The 15,826-nt window shown below is 50.8% G+C and overlaps 1 protein-coding gene across 1 annotated transcript; it reads left to right on the top strand.

Moving 5' to 3' along the window:
• Positions 1-90: 90 nt before the first annotated feature.
• LOC118206486 (M-phase phosphoprotein 9-like) lies at positions 91-15,263 on the top strand. The gene is made up of 24 exons (XM_035379265.1): positions 91-259; positions 816-1,156; positions 1,572-1,716; positions 1,929-2,018; positions 2,115-2,530; positions 2,977-3,121; positions 3,561-3,633; positions 4,096-4,199; positions 4,620-4,739; positions 5,732-6,135; positions 6,250-6,405; positions 7,465-7,552; positions 7,956-8,204; positions 8,855-8,902; positions 8,991-9,055; positions 9,140-9,238; positions 9,776-9,898; positions 10,117-10,299; positions 10,833-10,855; positions 10,958-11,096; positions 11,296-11,393; positions 11,628-11,815; positions 13,374-13,445; positions 14,686-15,263. Exons 2-24 carry the CDS (start codon positions 894-896, stop codon positions 14,785-14,787), a joined length of 3,393 nt encoding a protein of 1,130 aa, XP_035235156.1. The 5' UTR covers positions 91-259; positions 816-893; the 3' UTR covers positions 14,788-15,263.
• Positions 15,264-15,826: the final 563 nt, after the last annotated feature.

Raw genomic sequence — 15,826 nt, 5'->3', positions numbered from 1 at the left:
TCGGAACGCCTGTTCTCCAAGTATTTGTGTTGTTTTTTCTGCACGAGCGTGCACTGTTCGAGCCAATCGCAAATCTCAAAAAAGAAACTAGAAGTTTATGAGAGGCTCATCCCTGCTCCTGGTTCTTACGCATCAGAACGCGTGCAGCCAATAGGAAACCGCGGAGCGTTATTCCCGATGATGGATGCTGAGGTGAAGCTGCAGCGATAACCAGGTGTGTCATGGGCACACGGTGCACCAATATGAGAGGAAACCAAGGGTAAGTTGAAGCTTAAAACGTCCACTTTGTCATGTCCCTGCGGGACAAGCAGTTTGGGTGGTAGTTTGTGAGCGGAGGTTCACGGCAGTTAACAGCGAAGATGTCAGCCCGCGCGCAGCCACAGTCTGCTCGTGCAGATTCTGCGGTCCAGACGAGCGCCGTTCTCACTCTGCGGCGCTATTTATATAACTGATTGGCACCACGTTGGCAAAATAAGGATGTGAGCGCATGTGCGTTTTTTGCCTGACAACACGAAACGTGTCGGTTGCATTGCGAACGTAGGCATGGACATTCAGTTTATTAACATACATATTCGTTTTGGGATATGCGGCAGCTACCTGGCAAGCTACCGAATGCTATAATGCATTGCGAAAAAAAACATTCCGGTTGGCTATCATTATCACTGTTTCAGAAATGTTTACAATAATCCTAGCTGCCATTAATGTTGTTGTTATTAAACTCGATATAGGTATGTCACATGATTTCAGAGGCCTAAGATGTGGTAAAAGGAACTGGATCCAAACCGCTCGTTCCGTCCTTCCTTCTGTCTCCTCAGTTTGCCGTGTTCAGTTAAGTTAGCCCACGTTGTTGCCTCTCCACATCAAATGGGTTCACGTGCCAAGGCCTCCTAAGGATGTCCACAGATGACAGCGTCTCTGAGGACGTTTCCACTTCCGCGGCTCTGAGCCACAACAATGCGGACGCTAGCGGCGGGAAAGAGAGCGAGGCTTCCGCCGTCTCCTCCGAGGACACGCTGTCAGGGCCGGCCGGTCCCGAGGAGGAGCAGGATCGGGTCCGATCCGTGCGGGCTCTACGGGGCTTCTTCCAGTCCGCCACGGGGTCGGTGACGGGCCGAAGCCCACCCACACCAGCAAGCGGCAGCCCCCACAAGAGCAGGTACTTCCCGCAGCAGATTCTTTAGACGCACCAAATACTCAACTGCTCCGCTGCCTCCGTCCTCTCTGCTTCTTAGCTACAGGAGGCTTTCAGGTGGTAACAGGACTTTCTGTATGGCCACACAAAATGTCCTCTGTCACAGTGTTTCACCTGGTTGTGCCCCTTATTGACTTCTAAATAATGAGGTGTGAGCGAGTACAATACTGTAGAAATAGGCTTTATGTTGTGTGAAGTAGAACCGGAAACCCCTCTTACCATCTGGAACCTCTTGCACTTAAGAACCAGAGAAGACTGAAGCAATGCAGGAGCTGGTTATCTGATGAGTTCATAGAGACTTTGGAAGGGGCACCATAGCGGGGTTGGCGGTTGAATTTAAACAGACTCTCTGTGCGGACCCATGTGCTGTGCCTTTCAGGAGCTTGTGTTTCGGTCCAGAAGAGTTCGGCTCAGGGAGGAGCTTGCCGTCCATCAACCCCAGCCCCCTGGAGACGCTGAGCGCCCTGGTGCAGGAGATTCGGAAGGGCGGGGAGACGGACCCGGAGCTGTGGAAGGACAGCGAGGTCACTCCGGGGGAGGGGGCAAGGCGGGGTGGGGGGGGCATTGAGCATTTTACTGTGTAGAAGGTGGATTGCTGTAGGATCTAAAATTAGGAGGGAAAATAATATATTGTAGCCTGAGGTAGGCTGAGGTCTCTGAATGTCGAGGTTTGGTCGTGTCATGTGCTGTTTATCAGTTTCAAAGCAACTTTATTTATTTTCTTGGTTGTGAACAGGGCAGATGGTTACATCTGTTTAAACTGGTGGAGAAGCAATATCAGGAGCAAATTCTTACTCAGCAGGAACAATACCAGTGCCAAATTCAGGTGAGCAGGTTCGATTGCCAAAATCAGAAAGGTGTAGTGGGCTGTAGTGATGTTGATGATCCCCCCCTTCCTTCACCCCCCCCCATTCTATTTCAGCTCATACAGGATGAGATCAAAGCCTTAGTGCAGCTTCAGAACCGGCCAATCGCAACGCAGTCTGCCGACGATACACCCGCCCAGACGCCGGGTGATTCGCCGCTCTCAGACCCCGCCCCTTTGGCACCGTTGTCCTCGGCAACCGGCTCAGCCAATCCCCAGGAGTTCCACAGAGAGAGGGCGGGGCCAGCGGTGACTGGCAGCTGTCAGGAGCTCCCAGAGCTCAGCCTGTGCGGGGGCGAAGGAGGGTGCGGTGGAGGAGGGACGGATGAACAATGGCGGCTGCATCCCTTCCCACCTGTCCACAGCACAACAGCGCCCCCTCTGGCCGAGGAGAAACAAGCAGATCCGCAGCCTCCCTCTGGCTCTCTGCCCTCCCTTCCCTCTCTCCCTGCTGACCAATCAGAAACCAGCAGGCAAGTCTCTGGAATCTTCTACATACGCCCTCTTGTAAAAAGCCAGGTATAAATTGTGTATCCAGATATGGAGTAATTTTTGGATGGAGTTTCTCCACTTTTCCGTCATTTCCTTGGAAAAACAGTTCAATGCATGCAAAAGTAAGAATTACTTGCAGATTTAACTAATTAAATTGGATTTCCATTAAATATGTGTTCAAACAGAATGTAAGGGAAATTGATATTGTTATCCATAAATATCCATAAGATCTTTAGGTCAGTTGCCAGTTTTTCTACTGTAGCTCATAACACAGAGTAGTCTGCTAATGTAATGCAGGGCTCTGTAAATGCACTCTACCTGTGCGTTTCCCTGAGCGACGCTTTATACAGCCCTACCTGTGCGTACAGCCCTACCTGTGCGTACAGCCCTACCTGTGCGTTTCCCTGAGCAATGCTGTCCATTTCAGCCGGCTGCTCACCACCTGGGCACAGAGGGAGAGGCGCAGGGGGAGGAGGCGCAGGTCGGCACGGGAACCGCGGGAGGAGGCGCGGGAGGAGGCGCTGGAGGAGAGGGCCTTTGAGGGGAGTGCTCAAGCAGGCCGTCTGGAAAACGTAAGGCCTGTGTTTGTGTGGGATGCATTTGACAAAAAAAAAATCTCTCTCTCAAAATGCATCTTAATACGTGGGCAATGTAGTGTAGTGGATAGGGAAGTGGGCTGTGTAACTTAAGAGGTTGCAGGTTTGATTCCCATGTGAGACACTGCCATTGTACGCTTGAGCAAAGGTGTTTACCCTTGTGGTGTGAAAGACTGGCTCCTGTGACGTCCTGGCTAAATATAGGTTACATAAAACAAAAATACCCTGAATTAATTCAGTGAAATATCCAGCTGTGTGTGTGTGTTGTATGTATTACGATGTAAAGCTGTATAAGTTGCGCTGGGTCAGAGCATCTGCTGATTGGCTAAATCTGACCATCTTCCCGTCTGTTTTCCTGGCCCCAGAAGTTTTTTTGTAGCCCTGGTCTCACTGTGGTCTCATTTTTGGGTTTCAGTTCCGGTCTCTGGCACAGCCCCCCCAGCCCTTCTACCTGCAGCAGTGGGACCCCCCGGAGTGTCCGGCCTCAGGTAAGACGATCGTTTGTAAATGCAGTGTAATTCAACTTTTTTTGACGACTGAAAGTATTAAAATGGATTAACGAAGAGAATTAAAAATGTAACTTTACAAGAGAACTGATTTGAAAATCAGTTTCTATGAATTGTCCTTTTTATTAATCAATTAATGAAGTTATTACATTAAAATGTAATACAAATGTAATCACTGCCTGAATGTAATATAAACATGAAGCAAGCCTGTGCTCGGCTCAGAGATTAGCGATGGATTCAGTTGATAGCGGCTGGTGATGGCCTGTGATGGACTGAAGACCTGTGCAGGATGTATTCCTGCCTCTCGCCCAGTGCATGCTGGGATAGGCTCCAGCACCCTCGCGTCCCTGACCAGGACTAAGCGGGTTAGATGATGGATGGATGGCTGGTGATGTAGACTGTGAGCTTATTGTTGTGCTAACATGGCATGCGACTGAAATGCAGGTCTCACCTTCTGGAGGTCAGAAGAGAAGGAGCTTTTCTGCCCGCGACTTGATACACTAGACCGCGGGACTTCTCGCTTCGTACAAGAAGCACCTGTGGACCTGGTACGTGTCATAATTCACACTCTAGACCCGGGTCAGTTATGTGGAATGATTCAGCCTCTTTAGACACCAGTCAAATTCCTACAAATGAAGAAGTTATTATTTAAAAAAAAAAAAGACATATTATCATATCAGAAATCATGACTGTATGTTTTCGAGAGTAAGAGGGCTGCGTTCAGGAGGATTTTCAAAATTTACTGGCCTCTAAAAGACATAATGAAGTATTTCAAGCAGAAATTCGGCCCAGGTCTGGTCACACACACCACACACTATCACTGGAGTCCAGTATTTAAATCGGGTGAAGGATCAGACCTCCAGAGCTCTCCTGTCTGTGTGTGTGTGTGTGTGTGTGTCTGTGTATGTGTGTCTGTGTGTCTGTGTGTTTGTGTGTGTGTGTGTGTGTGTGTGTGTCTGTGTGTGTAGTGTTCTCCAGAGCAGGCCAGACTGTCGGTGCCACTGAGAGAGATCTACCGGAGAAGACAGAGAGAGACCAGGTCACATGACTGGAGTTCTTCCTTCAGCTCCAAAACCTCTCTGACTCAGGTACAGCTGAACTGACTTTACCTGTCCATTGATTGATTGATTGATTAATTGACGTTAATTGATCGTTAGAAGTATTCAGGGTTGTGGTAAAATCATAGAAGTTATTTCCCTAGTGTTCCCTCTTTTAGCAGACAGGCAGAAATGGCAGGAATACTTAACAGAACTTAAGACCGATCAGAATATGTTTTCATGTCCTGAAATATTAGACCGCAGAGTCTTCACAGTTCTGTGTGGGACGGATCTGAATTTAGCCTGAAGCCAAGTTCACATCAAAACTGTCGAACATCAGAACAGACGAGACAAGACTTGCAAGTTTTAAAAAGTGAAAACAAATGTTTCCATGGCAACGAGTTATGAGTTGGTCATGCGGATCCATCTTGTCTTTAACCGAGGAGCCCCGTCAGTTCACACCGAACACAATTTCCTCTGAAAATGTTCTAAAACCATCTCATCAGTTGATGACAATTTGGCCTGAACTGGTCCTTAAATTTGATTTACCCTGTCTGTACTGATTTACCCTTATGGCTAATTTACTGATATGTATTCAGAGGCAAACTTTGCTAAGCAGCTTTCAGACTTCAGGTCCTGCTTGATTCTTATTGCTGCTGGCTTCTGTGTTCTGTGCATGTTAACTCACAGGGTCACTTCAGGAAACGGATTGGAATTCCAATCACGATTTTAAAGTATTCCCATAATGTTCCATAGAGATTCTTCCAGTTAATTAAGGGAATGTCAGTACTTTTCCTGAGTGTACTGGACCCCCTTCCCTGCTGAGAGCTCAGGTGTGGGGGGTGCTGAGGGCTCAGGTGTGGGGGTGCTGAGCACTCAGGTGTGGGGGTGCTGAGGGCTCAGGTGTGGGGGTGCTGGGGGCTCAGGTGTGGGGGTGCTGAGCTCAGGTGTGGGGGGTTCTGAGGGCTCAGGTGTGGGGGTTCTGAGAGCTCAGGTGTGGGGGTGCTGAGGGCTCAGGTGTGGGGGTTACCTGTCTGTTCCAGGTGGAGGTGCTGCACACAGCGGCTCAGGTGAGGCAGCCGAGACCCAGCTTCACCTCCCCCTTCCGCTTCAGCAGTCCGTCCTTCCCCACGCAGTCCCAGCCCAGCCCACCAGGGGGCGCCCCCGTCACCCAGGAATCTGCGCCGGAGGGCCCTGGCCCGTGTCACACAGACGGCAGCCTCAGGACTCTCCTCCACGGGACGTCCCACCCAGGCCTTGCCAGCATGGCAGTCGTGTCCCCTGCCACCTCCCCCACGGGGGGGAGGGGTGCGTGTGGGGGTGCCCACGGTACGCCTCACAGCCAGGAGGAAGCCGGCCACCCGAAACCCCCACCCCGGGCGGACCCCTGGCGGCCCCCCTCCCTGCAGAATAGCCCCTCCCTGGAGGACCCCGTGGTCCTGTCTCTGTGAGAGCTGTTTTTCTCTCATTCCTTTTTATTTCCATTCATTCGTTTTTCTGTTAACACCCACATAGACAGCACTGATACCCCCGCCCCCCCCCCCCCCTCCTCCCTCCCCAGGGCCAGGCAGAGCGTGAGGGAGAAGAATTCCCGCCACATCGCGGATCTCCGCGCGTACTACGAGTCAGAGATCAGCGTGCTGAAGGAGCAGCTGAGCCTGGCCAATCGGCCGCCCGGTTCTGAGGAGAAAGAGACCAATCAGATCCTGCGAGACAGGTGGAACGTTTAAACACATCTCAGAAAACTGCTAAACTGGCCATTATTGTGTACGACAGACCCTAGGTCAAATACGTACTTGAATTGCTTTAACTCTTTCAAAACCATCCTGCAGAATCCCTTTCAGTGTTCAAGGATATGATCATGATTATCTGAAAGAATATGAGTTTTGTTCTGGCCATTGGATAAAAATAGATGCATCTTTTAAAAGTAATCAGTAATCAACAAGAATTTGAGATCTAACAGGTTAAAGGATTTCAAACCAGTCTTTGACTGGTCTGGCCCGTGCAACATGAGTTAAAAACACAAAGCCTTACAGTCTTTTCTGACCAAAATCCAGGATAGTTTTGAGTCATATTTACTTTTATACTTTGTCTGCATTATTAAACTCAATTATATGATGAAGGATGTCTCAATTGGTTCCTGGTGTGAAATGTCAGACTTAAGATGCTTCTAATCAATTCAAGCTCAGCAAAAGAAGATTAAAAGGGGATTTGATTGAAATCCATGGCGGGGATTAACAGAATAAACAGTAGAGACTTGAGTTCTGTCAGCCGAACAGAACCAGCGGGAAGTGGGTAAAGGGAAATTTCCACACTCAAACCAGAAAGTCTTTTTTTTCTCTTCAGTTAGGTGTCAGTGTGTGGAACAGCTCACTGGGTCATGCAGCAGAGGCAGGGACTGTTTGAGTGTTCAGGTCCGGGCTTGGTGCAGTGCTGGATGCCCTCTAGCCCAGCACTGCTCAGTTCCAGGCGCCGCGGGCCGCAGTGTCTGCAGCCATACGCTGCACCACCAGATTTTACCGATTATTTTACGCCCTTTGTTCTGGAAGTAAGCTCATTCGGGTAAGCGGTCCTGTAGCGGGTGGTTGGGGCAGGACCTGGAGCTGAGCCGCGCTGGTCTAGGCTGTACGTAAGATCGCAAGCCTGGATAGACTTGAGTGGCAGTTTTTCCTCATTATTTTGTATTCCTTCATCCCAGTGACTCTCATTTCCAGGGACATCTGAGGTGGGCGGGATGTTGAGCTGACAGTTTGTTTTTCCTCCTCCTGATTGGCAGGTGTGAACACCTGGAGCGGAGCGTCGTGGAGACGAAATCCAGGGCCAGGGAGCTGGAGGAGCAGAACCTCCGTCTGGGCAGGCAGCTGGTGAACACCACCTCCTCCTTCTTTACAGTGAAGTGTGGAAGGTTTGATGGAGCATAAAATGTAGACTTTTGGAAATGTGAATTTGGGGCTTTAAATAAATATCAGTAATGCGAGCGCTAAGGTCAGGGTGGGAGAGGGGGGGGGTGGTGGTGAGGAGTCAGTGAGGAGTAACGGGGGGGTGTGTGTGGGGGGGGTGGTGGTGAGGAGTCAGTGATGAGTGACGGGGGGGTGTGGGGGGGGGGTGTTTGGTGAGGAGTCAGTGATGAGTGATGGGGGGGTGGGGGGGGGGTGTTTGGTGAGGAGTCAGTGAGGAGTAACGGGGGGGTGTGTGTGGGGGGGGTGGTGGTGAGGAGTCAGTGATGAGTGACGGGGGGGTCATGTGTGGGGGTGGCGTTCCTTTCAGTGTGAGTGGCAGGAGAGGTACGACTCCGCCAGTGCCACGGTAACGGCCCTGCAGCAGCGGCTGGAGGCGGCCAATCGGAGCAGGCGGGAGAAGGAGGAGGCGGCCAATTGGAGCGAGCGGGAGAAGGAGGAGGCGGGGGAACAGCTGAGGGGCAGGCTGAGTCAGCTGGAGGGGGCCTACCTGCAGGCCTACCGGCTCTCTGACCACCAGGACGCATACAGGAAGCAGGAGAACAGGGTGCTGCAGGACGTGAGTAGCGGCCATCTTGGGAAGCAGGAACTGTGGGAGGGGAACTTCCTGTCTGTCAGGGCTAGGAACCTGCGACACAGTCTCTGCAGACTCAGCAGATTTTCTGCTACCTGCTCCTCACACTGAAAATTCTGCTCCCTTTCCACTGAAGTGCGAATTTACGGGACATTTATGAAGTACAAGAAGTACAGTGCTGTGAGCAGCCGATGTTTTTGTACAGCAGGACAGCTCAGAACCCTCCTGTTTCCCACACAGACCTCCTGTAGTTGAGAAGCAGGGCAGGAGGAGCACAGGAGCCGAGTATCCTGGAATACTACAGACCGTTTGAGTCCGGGGTTTTCCAAGGACCAGGATATCATTCATGTTTTAGTGCACCTGCGTCACATGACCGTCCTCACTCACCCATTAAAGGGGTGTGATGTGATCTGAGGTCACATCTGCTCCTGGGTACACATTCAGTTTTGTTTCTAAGTTTGGCTTCTAGTGTCAGTGAACGTGAAAGGTCATGTGAGTTTATCTAAATGCACACGCATCCTTTGCATAGCATGAATCCTCTTTCCTGTACATTTATTTTAACCCTGTGCTACGATGTTTTTTTAACCCTTTTATGTGTTCCCTGGGCAGTGATTAGTTTGTTTTTCCTGTTGCAGCTGCTTGCAGACTATGAAACGCTGGAAAAAGACCACGGGAGAGTGAAGGTACGACACTGACCGCCTGCCTTCGTTAAACACTTCATTATGACCCTTACCTGCACAATACTTACCTGCGTTATTTTTGTCTTAACAGGACAAATTAGTTTCAACGGAAGACAAGCTGTTTGATGCCATCGCACAGATATCGGAGCTGAAGAGGTGATTGTTCAGCTTTTTTTCATGCCATTTGGCCATTGCCAGGTTGGCTACCTGAGGTCCTGACGTCCCCTCTCTGCTCTCCAGGGTCGTCTCCAAGCTGGAGTCGCAGGTGAAGCAGCTGGAGCACGAGAACCTGAGATCACGTCACCTGCCCCACAGCCACCCGCAGCCCTCCGGAGCCGGGTACGAGAACCCACACACCTGAGCAAACACACCTGTACGAGTGTGGGTGATCACCTGTATATTCACACCGTTTTTTTGAACCAGCTTACTACAGCAAGTGCAGCTGTGTATGTTTGCTTCAGACTAAGACCAAGACCGAAATCGCTCCAGAAATCAAACTGCAGTCAAATACTTTACCCCTTAAACACCAGTAAAACCCCTCGGCAATCTGTGTAGGTTATCGACTGTTTTAAATGTCTGTAGCACTGTCTATGAATGATCCTTCATAGAAGCTGTGTAACTCCATCATAAGCAGTTCACAACGCCTTCATAAGTACTGCGTAGTCAAGCATAAAGATTAAAAATATTTAAAATAATTATTTGACTCAGGTCTGCCTTCAATGTTTTTTTTTGTTTTTTTTGGTGAATTGCTGCCCCAGAGAGTCGGTTTTCTACACAAGCTATCGGTGTGCGCTGATCATGTGACTTTCCATGGACTGACTGCTGCCATCTTGTTTCCTGTAATGACCGCGGCCATCTTGTTTCCTGTAACGGCAGCCTGTACCACCACCCAGACCTGCTCCTGTCCCCCAGTAGGAGTCAGGCAGACCTGGAGACCAGCTCCAGGAAGTGGACAGACCCTGGGCAGCCCCTTGACCAAACTGCAGCCAACACAACCAGGTACACCGGGGCTACACTGTGGTGTAGTGGTTAGGGATCTGGGCTTGCAGGTCAGAGAGGTTGCAGGTTTGACTCTCAGGTGGGGCACAGCTATTGTACACTTGACCCAGGTGCTTATTAATAATAAATATATATATTATGTTAAATAATACAATTGAATTGTGCGGCTCTGAGGTAACCCTTCCAACCGATCCCCTTACCACCCTCCCCCCCCCCAGGCATTACTCCTCCCCAGAGAAGGAGGAGATTTGGGGGGGGTCCCGTGCCGGACGAACTCCCCAGGAGGGAAACCCCCCTGGCTCCGCTGATGAAAGCTTTGATTGTGACGGAGGAGAAGAGATCCACAGAGGGCGGGGCCCTCCACAGGCCGGCCCCCCAGGGCCCCTGCTCCAGCCACAGCGGTAACCGGCCCTCTGGCGCTCCCTTGTGGTGACACAAATAATAGTTAATACATCGCCGACTGATATATAAACATATAGCTAATCTCTCTGTGAAATATTTCCCATTTGATGTTGGCATTTTAAAAACGTTTAGCCGCTGATAGTCACAGATGACCACTTTACCGTACAGCAAATGCATTTTTCTTCTTCGTGGCTGATGCAGTGGGCTGAATTAGCATTATTTACTTGTGTGCCTTTCGCTACGTCTATACTGTTTAATTGATGTTCAATTATTATTGACCTATAATGGATGCTCAACATTTATCGTCGAAGTCAAAAGTACGTAGCATCTACTTTAAACAAGTCTACTGATCAAGCAGTTTTATGGGGGGGGGGGGGGGGGGCGTTAAAGGTAATGAAAATGAACCGTTGTCCCACTGTGTTTGCCACCTTAAGTGTTACCATTCTGGTGTGAAAGAGAAAGTTCTAGAGGCAGTGATCTCCTTCGTCACGGAATGTACGGTCGATCGATTGCTCTCCTGGTCGATCTCCAGGATCTGCCCGTCGGTGATAATCTGTCGGTAATTTAGGTTAATCTTTTGTTTTATCAGCTGCCTGTGTGCTTTTATTTTTGGAGAGGAGGATTGTTAGTTTATTTTGTGCTTTGTTTTGTCGCTAGCAGCCAGGAGAGACAAGCTGATGGCTCCGCCCCCTGATAAGTCCAGCCCTAAGCGCTGCCCGTCAGAGAACTTCTCCACCGCCTTCGGCCCCGCCCCTTCCGGCCCCGCCCCTTCCTGGCAGCGCCACAGCCACAGCTGGTAACCTTTGACCCCCTGGTGACCTCTCACCGACCTTTAGCCCAGTAGCCAGCATTCACATTCACCAGAACGGGAGTGGGGGTGGGGGATTTACATTTCAATTTTGTTTGTTCAGGAAATGTATTTCTCAATTCAGTTCATTAATTTTAAATCTCCTCATATAACGCTGAGGGCATTTTTTAAATCCACCCGTTTTAAGGTCTGACGTGCGATTGGATCAAAGGGGTCTGATGTCATCCTCACCATCTCACAGTTCTAATGCCAAAAAGAGGCTCCAGTGTTCAGGGGAACCAGAAGGTAAAGTAGGGCTTAACATCTGGGAATTAAAATACGGTGTTATAAATTGTTACACAACATCAGCAGTAAGATAACTGGTGTGCAGTTTTAAGGTAGAACTGGGGGTGCAGAGGAGGTTTAACAGAAACACTGTATTTACGTATTTTGTTCAGTTTTTAACTTCTGGCATGATGCTTTATGACTCAGATGGAAGTTTGACTTGCATTAATGCGTCTCACACTAATGTCCATGCAGCCAATCACCAGCCTAGCAATGGCAAAGGGGGAGTGGCCAGTGGCGAAGACCCAATAGAGCAGGGGGCTGAGGGGAAGGAGGCGGGACCGCCACGCCCGTCTGCCGCGCCCCTGTCCTATCAGGACCGCCTGCAGGCCCTGCCGGACACAGAGCGGCTCTTCGACCAGCTGACCCTGGAGAAGCAGCAGGTGGGTTCGGGCCCCGCCTGGGCTGGTGCAGCGGGTGGGTCTGGGCCCTGGCTGGGGTGGTGCAGCAGGTGGGTCTGGGCCCCGCCTGGGGTGGTGCAGCAGGTGGGTCTGGGCCCTGGCTGGGGTGGTGCAGCAGGTGGGTCTGGGCCCTGGCTGGGGTGGTGCAGCAGGTGGGTCTGGGCCCTGGCTGGGGTGGTGCAGCAGGTGGGTCTGGGCCCTGGCTGGGGTGGTGCAGCAGGTGGGTCTGGGCCCTGGCTGGGGTGGTGCAGCAGGTGGGTCTGGGCCCTGGCTGGGGTGGTGCAGCAGGTGGGTCTGGGCCCTGGCTGGGGTGGTGCAGCAGGTGGGTCTGGGCCCTGGCTGGGGTGGTGCAGCAGGTGGGTCTGGGCCCTGGCTGGGGTGGTGCAGCAGGTGGGTCTGGGCCCTGGCTGGGGTGGTGCAGCAGGTGGGTCTGGGCCCTGGCTGGGGTGGTGCAGCAGGTGGGTCTGGGCCCTGGCTGGGGTGGTGCAGCAGGTGGGTCTGGGCCCTGGCTGGGGTGGTGCAGCAGGTGGGTCTGGGCCCTGGCTGGGGTGGTGCAGCAGGTGGGTCTGGGCCCTGGCTGGGGTGGTGCAGCAGGTGGGTCTGGGCCCTGGCTGGGGTGGTGCAGCAGGTGGGTCTGGGCCCTGGCTGGGGTGGTGCAGCAGGTGGGTCTGGGCCCTGGCTGGGGTGGTGCAGCAGGTGGGTCTGGGCCCTGGCTGGGGTGGTGCAGCAGGTGGGTCTGGGCCCTGGCTGGGGTGGTGCAGCAGGTGGGTCTGGGCCCTGGCTGGGGTGGTGCAGCAGGTGGGTCTGGGCCCTGGCTGGGGTGGTGCAGCAGGTGGGTCTGGGCCCTGGCTGGGGTGGTGCAGCAGGTGGGTCTGGGCCCTGGCTGGGGTGCTCCCTGTCTGGTGAACCTGAAGCGTGTTCTCAGAGAAGGGCGTGTGCTCCTCCCTGCTCTGAAAAGCGGGACACAGCTGGTGCCCCAGGTCCCAGAGAGATGTCCTTTTACCACACTACAGGGGAAACAGAATGGAGCTGTAAAAGCTCTGTTTCAGCAGGGATCACAGCATCGGGAACAAAACCTACTGTGGCAGAGGTTGCAGGTCCTGTGTCATCGGAGCAGGTGACACACAAAATGAGTGTGAAAGAGACAGAGACAGCGCTGCTGGGTTGATGTGAGAGTGTGAAAGAGACAGACAGCGCTGCTGGGTTGATGTGAGAGTGTGAAAGAGACAGACAGCGCTGCTGGGTTGATGTGAGAGTGTGAAAGAGACAGAGACAGCGCTGCTGGGTTGATGTGAGAGTGTGAAAGAGACAGAGACAGGCTGCTGGGTTAAGGCGCTGCTGGGTTAAGGTGAGAGTGTGAAAGAGACAGACAGCGCTGCTGGGTTGATGTGAGAGTGTGAGAGAGACAGAGACAGGCTGCTGGGTTAAGGCGCTGCTGGGTTGATGTGAGAGTGTGAGAGAGACAGAGACAGCGCTGCTGGGTTATGCTGGGTTAAGGCGCTGCTGGGTTAAGGCTGTGTCTGTTTCTCGCTCCTGGCAGATCGAAGCCGCTCTGAGCCGCATCCCAAACACGGCCGGGGGCAGGATCACCCTGCAGGCCAAGATCGAGGAGGTGAGAGCACACTCAACACACTGAGCACACTGAACACACTCAACACACTGAGCACTGAGCACACTGAGATTACTGAGCACTCAACAAGCTGAGCACTGGGCACACTGAGATTACTGAGCACTCAACAAGCTGAGCACTGAGCACACTCAACACACTGAGCACACTCAACACACTCAACACACTGAGCACTGAGCACACTGAACACACTCAACACACTGAGCACTGAGCACACTCAACACACTGAGCACACTCAACACACTCAACACACTGAGCACTGAGCACACTGAACACACTCAACACACTGAGCACTGAGCACACTCAACACACTGAGCACACTCAACACACTCAACACACTGAGCACTGAGCACACTGAACACACTCAACACACTGAGCACTGAGCACACTCAACACACTGAGCACACTCAACACACTCAACACACTGAGCACTGAGCACACTGAACACACTCAACACACTGAGCACTGAGCACACTCAACACACTGAGCACTGAGCACACTCAACACACTGAGCACACTCAACACACTCAACACACTGAGCACTGAGCACACTCAACACACTGAGCACTGAGCACACTGAGATTACTGAGCACTCAACAAGCTGAGCACTGGGCACTGGGCACTGAGCACACTGAGATTACTGAGCACTCAACAAGCTGAGCACTGGGCACTGAGCACTGAGCACTGAGCACACTGAGATTACTGAGCACTCAACAAGCTGAGCACTGGGCACTGAGCACTGAGCACACTGAGATTACTGAGCACTCAACAAGCTGAGCACTGGGCACTGAGCACTGAGCACACTGAGATTACTGAGCACTCAACAAGCTGAGCACTGGGCACTGAGCACTGAGCACACTGAGATTACTGAGCACTCAACAAGCTGAGCACTGGGCACTGAGCACTGAGCACACTGAGATTACTGAGCACTGAACCCACTGAGATTACTGAGCACACTGAGCACTGAGCACACTCAACACATGCGTTTAACAGCGGGGGGGGAGGGACATTCTGAGCATCCCTGAACCCACAGGTCTAATGTATTTCATGCAGCTGGGCAAGTGCTCATAAACAGCCTCTGCTATTGCTGTGCTGCCCCAAGAACAAGAAGAATGACACGTACTGCACACATTTAGCAAGACTGTGTACTCTTGGTTCAGTCATTTTAATTCAGGGAATATTTTCCAAATGATTCCTCCCTCCCCCCCCCCCCCCCCCCCCCCAGGAGGCCTTGGAAGCAAGATTGGAAAGTGTCAATCGGGAACTGGGGTCTATCCGCATGACCCTGAAGAAGTTCCATGTTCTACGTTCTTCTGCCAACATTTAGAACTCTCTTTGTGCTGCTTAGAATTAGGAATGTCACCTTTTCTGCTTACAGGAATACATATTTCTACCGTGTGTAAATCTCTGGCAAAAACCCTCTGCATAGTAACCATGTTATACATGTCCAGAGTATTTCTACCTTTGTTATTTTATGGTATTTTTTATAGGATTTATTACAGAAAGTAGAAGGAAATCACAAAGTGTTTTTAAAGTATATATTTTCATAAATGTACAGATTTGTATGATCTTTACTCTTGTAGACACAAGAAGACATGAGTATTGAGTATTATATACTGTAAGATTGACTTACCATTTTCAGGTAAATTATGAAGATTTTATACCTGCTGATCAATATAAATGAGCAATATTGGAGTTCAAGCAGAGTAATTTGCGCTGTTGTGTTCATTATGAAAGGAAACGATAAACCGTCTTCCATTTTAACAGATTTTTTATTATTTATCCTGAATTATTTATAATTATTGGCCATTTATATTTATTTATATTTATTTTCTTACTTGTTTTGTTTTTTAAAATGTAAACATATGTCAACTCATTCAGCTCAGATTTTTAGATAGAAATTTTCTGGAAAATGTACAGATCTGGGGTTTACTAGAACAGACTCTCAAATGGTGCCAGACATAAAATATCCTGCAGTATCCTGTGTGTCAGTTGCTTTAGTACATCTAAAGAAGAAAGGAAACCGTGTGGTCGCATTATAATGAGCACAGTGTGAAATATGCCCTTGACATTTACCTGCATCTCAAACATTCCACTTGACCTGGTTAGCAAAAAAACAACTTTAATGGTTCCTTCCCCCTGCAAATGTGAATCACAATACCTGACGCAACAGAACCACAGCTCTCTGTTAACACTCCGCCTCCTACTGGTGGCTGAAAGTAGATCATGATGGTACATCACTGTTTAAAAACCCTCATCTTCTCTTCTCGTGTTATTGTTCATTCGGTGGCAGTTGGCACGTGTGGCACTGCAGTGCATATGAAAATGTCAAAAATACAAGTCACTTTAAAAATGCCTTTCCACGT

This window comes from Anguilla anguilla, chromosome 10 (genome assembly GCF_013347855.1).
Source record: "Anguilla anguilla isolate fAngAng1 chromosome 10, fAngAng1.pri, whole genome shotgun sequence".
Classification (NCBI taxonomy): domain Eukaryota; kingdom Metazoa; phylum Chordata; class Actinopteri; order Anguilliformes; family Anguillidae; genus Anguilla; species Anguilla anguilla.
The sequence above is the reverse complement of the archived record's forward strand: the minus strand, read 5'-3'. Positions and strand labels throughout refer to the sequence as shown.